Here is a 3,396-nt window from a genome sequence, read left to right as displayed (position 1 = left end):
GATCAATATGTAAGAGCTAGCCAATAAGAGGCTGGAACTAATGGGTCAGGCAGTGATTAAAAGAATACAGTTTCCATGTAATTATTTCGGGGCATAAGCTAAGCTAGCCATGTGGGCGGCCGGGTGCCGGGGACACAGCTCGGCCGCTCCTATTTCAACACGTCTTTCCTTATCCCTAACCACCACATGGTAGACAAGGGGTTCAGGGCCAATTCTCCCCCTTTCATGATCTCAGGACAGGCTCACCTGTGCCCCTATCAGCAGGATCAGCACTACTATGGTACCCAGGTGAGGTGCAGGGCTCACTCTCCTGAGTGCTGTACATAGCGAGGAGTGAGAGATAAGGGGAGGGCATCTCTCCCCACCCACACTACATGACAAATGAGAATGGGTCTGCATTTATGCCCTCAGTGTGTGCTCACTTGCATCATCACCAGTAGGGATAGCTCTACTGGGGTGCCCAGGTGAGGTGTAGGGCCTGTTTTCCCAAGTGCTACAGCAGGTGAGATGCTGGGCCAGCTCACTTGACCTCAGGCCCACCTCTCCCACCTACAAGTGGTGAGGAGGAAGTAAGGAGAAGATATCTCCCCTTTGTTCACACCACATGGCAGATGAGAGGCAGGGACATATATCCCATGCTCAAACTGGGCCACCCTTTGATCTACTTTATTATAAAAAATGCCTTCTCAAAAAAAAAATCTGCTTGAAAAAATCTAGAACACAATATTAAGTACCTTGATACAGAAAATGTCACATCGCGGTTTTTCAAATCACTGTGCAATACATTAAGAGATTCCAGAATCTGTTGTTGTTCATCCAACCACTGTTGCTCCCTTTAAACATGGAAAACAATCCAGTCAAATAAATATTTAAGTGTCAACTCAGTATATACCAATGATTAATAGAAATTACAAGTTTACCTTTCTAAGTCTTCCTTTAACTTTTCATTCTTTGACTGAATAGTAGATACTACCATTTCAAGATTACATCTCAATTTTTGAAACTAAAATAAAAGAATGTAAGTTAATACTTAGTCTTTTGGCTTATACATAGTTTAGTGCCCAAATGATACTGAAATTGGTATCTCAAAATAGAAGCCAATAGTAAAAATGGCTAGCAGAAACAATTTGAAATGGTAAATACATAGCACCCAGATGGTTTTTGGTGACACATCAATAATAAATATAACATATAAGAAGTTTCAAGCTACATATTTTAATTCTAAACTGAAATTAAATTAGAATTGTTTTTAGTAGATTAGGTCTCTTTACTAATGAGTAAACAAGTAAATTTTAATATTTTTGGAGTGGTTCAGTCTAACTCTTATGTCATAAGCTGAACTAAAACAGTTCTAATTATAAATTATTTGGAAATACTACAAATCCTAAATGGCTCACCTCTTCTTTTCCTAATGTTATCAAAACATCTTCAGTCAGGGGAGTTACTACAAAAATAAAACAAAGTCATATACACACTTCGTTAATTCTCAAAAATTTGATTTTGTGGCTTTTTTGAGATATCTCTTTTTCCATTCCACTTATATTACCAAATTTTGTAAAATATATTCATTTTTGTGACTTCTAGATTAATATCTTTGAACAAAAAACCCCAAGTAAATAAGAGATAAAGTTGATATTAATGTATTTTTAAAATGTCTTTTTCTTCCTAAGACCTTAGAAGCATGCTTAATAATGAATGAACTCCTAAGACCTTTTTCTCTATATCTATATAATCTACATATAAGTACATATATATATCAAAAGGTGTATTTCTTGTCATTGTTGGTATTATAAGAATAGCACATCAGATATATTAGCATGGTTTTTCACTCAGCAGAACTCCCATAATATAGAAATAGTTCATCATTTAATAACTGTATATTAATTATATATTCATATGTATATATCATAATGTAGTGTAATTTATAAAATGGAGTATTAATACTGTACTAGGCATCTTTTTATGTCTTTATGTACTAGTGCTTTTAATTTCAAGGATACTCCCAGAAATGTAATTATATAGAATAAAATGCAAAATATAAAGAGAAAACCAGATACAAAAATACATGGCACAAAAAACATGGCACAATAAATAAATAAATAAATGGCACAATAATTAAATAAATAAATGGAACGATAAATAAATAAATAAATAAATAAATGGCACGATAAATAAATAAATAAATGGCACAGTAAATGAATAAATGGCACAGGAAGCTTAAGACTTTCATAATAATATAATAATAATCAAATCTACTAGTTGGATATTACAACTATAACATTTTAACCCATCTTCTATTCTTTAAAAACAGGCAAAAAATATATTTGGCTCCCATAGGACAAGACAAGAAGTAGCATAAAAACTACATGTTCCCTATTCTAAAAAGCATATAAAGTAATTTTTCAACTATGCAAGTTTCAGTTCACGGTTTCTTCTGAAATCAAGGTACTGTTTTTGAGGGTCAAATAATAACTATAATAAGGTCCTCATTATAAAGGATATCATACTCTAACATAAGAATTTAATGTACAAAGGAAATAAAAATGGAGTGGTTCCTAGTAGCAATTGACCATGGACAATTTCAAGTACAAATGCATCTTGCCATTTTTGAGATCATTAATTTGTTTGTGTGTTTGTTTTGTTTTGTTTTCTAAGACACAGTTTCTCTATATAACAGTTCTGGTTATCCTGAAACTCACTTTGTAGACCAGGCTGGCCTTGAACTTACCCTCTACCTCCCAGTGCTGAGATTAAAGGTATGTACCACCACCGCCCAACAAAGTGATTAATTGGATATGCCCTTTTCAATAATATCTGAACCTAAAAATAAGAATCTTACTTTCGTGTGTTCTTTTGTTCCAATGATCAAGTTCAGCAGTCAGACATTTGATTTGCATAGAAAGTAATGAGAGCTGTTAAAACAAAGATTTCAAGGTATTTCTAGTAGAATATTGATGAAAATATAATCATCACTGTAATGCTAGTTCAAAAATAAGTGTTATCAAAACAGTATCACTAAACAGGTTCTAACACCATACTAACTATAGCTCATAAGTGGCTTTTACAGCAACGTTATTGAAAATAAAGAATTCTGCTTTATGACCAAAACTAAAGGAACCTACATACATTACATTTACTTCCTAAATATACCTTTAAAAAAGACAAAAAAAAATTAACATAGCAAGACATTCTCCCCACACATAAAAAAAAAAGAATGCTATGTCTTGCCAGGATTTTCAGCCAATTTTTTCTTAAATATGTTCACCCACCCCCATGATTTTTAAAAATATTATAACTGCTTTTAATTGTACTGAAAAATAAATGTAAATATGTATGTGAAGATAATGGTCAGACTAGTTTCAGAGCCACATATAAATAGCATTTTTTTTTTTTTTT

General features: G+C 33.0%; 1 protein-coding gene across 1 annotated transcript in view; it reads right to left on the bottom strand.

Moving 5' to 3' along the window:
• Cenpk (centromere protein K) overlaps nt 1-3,396 on the bottom strand; it is a 21,076-nt gene that overhangs the window by 12,489 nt on the left and 5,191 nt on the right. The window contains exons 4-7 of the mRNA XM_005366583.2: nt 2,840-2,912; nt 1,398-1,444; nt 921-1,003; nt 735-833 (exon numbers count right to left, since the gene is read on the bottom strand). Of these exons, the coding sequence (XP_005366640.1) occupies nt 735-833; nt 921-1,003; nt 1,398-1,444; nt 2,840-2,912 (302 nt within the window). The remainder of the gene's footprint in view (nt 1-734; nt 834-920; nt 1,004-1,397; nt 1,445-2,839; nt 2,913-3,396) is intronic.

The sequence above is a fragment of the Microtus ochrogaster genome, unplaced genomic scaffold (assembly GCF_000317375.1).
Source record: "Microtus ochrogaster isolate Prairie Vole_2 unplaced genomic scaffold, MicOch1.0 UNK11, whole genome shotgun sequence".
NCBI classification, from domain to species: domain Eukaryota; kingdom Metazoa; phylum Chordata; class Mammalia; order Rodentia; family Cricetidae; genus Microtus; species Microtus ochrogaster.
Note: the sequence above shows the minus strand (reverse complement) of the source record. Positions and strands in the feature narration are given on the sequence as shown.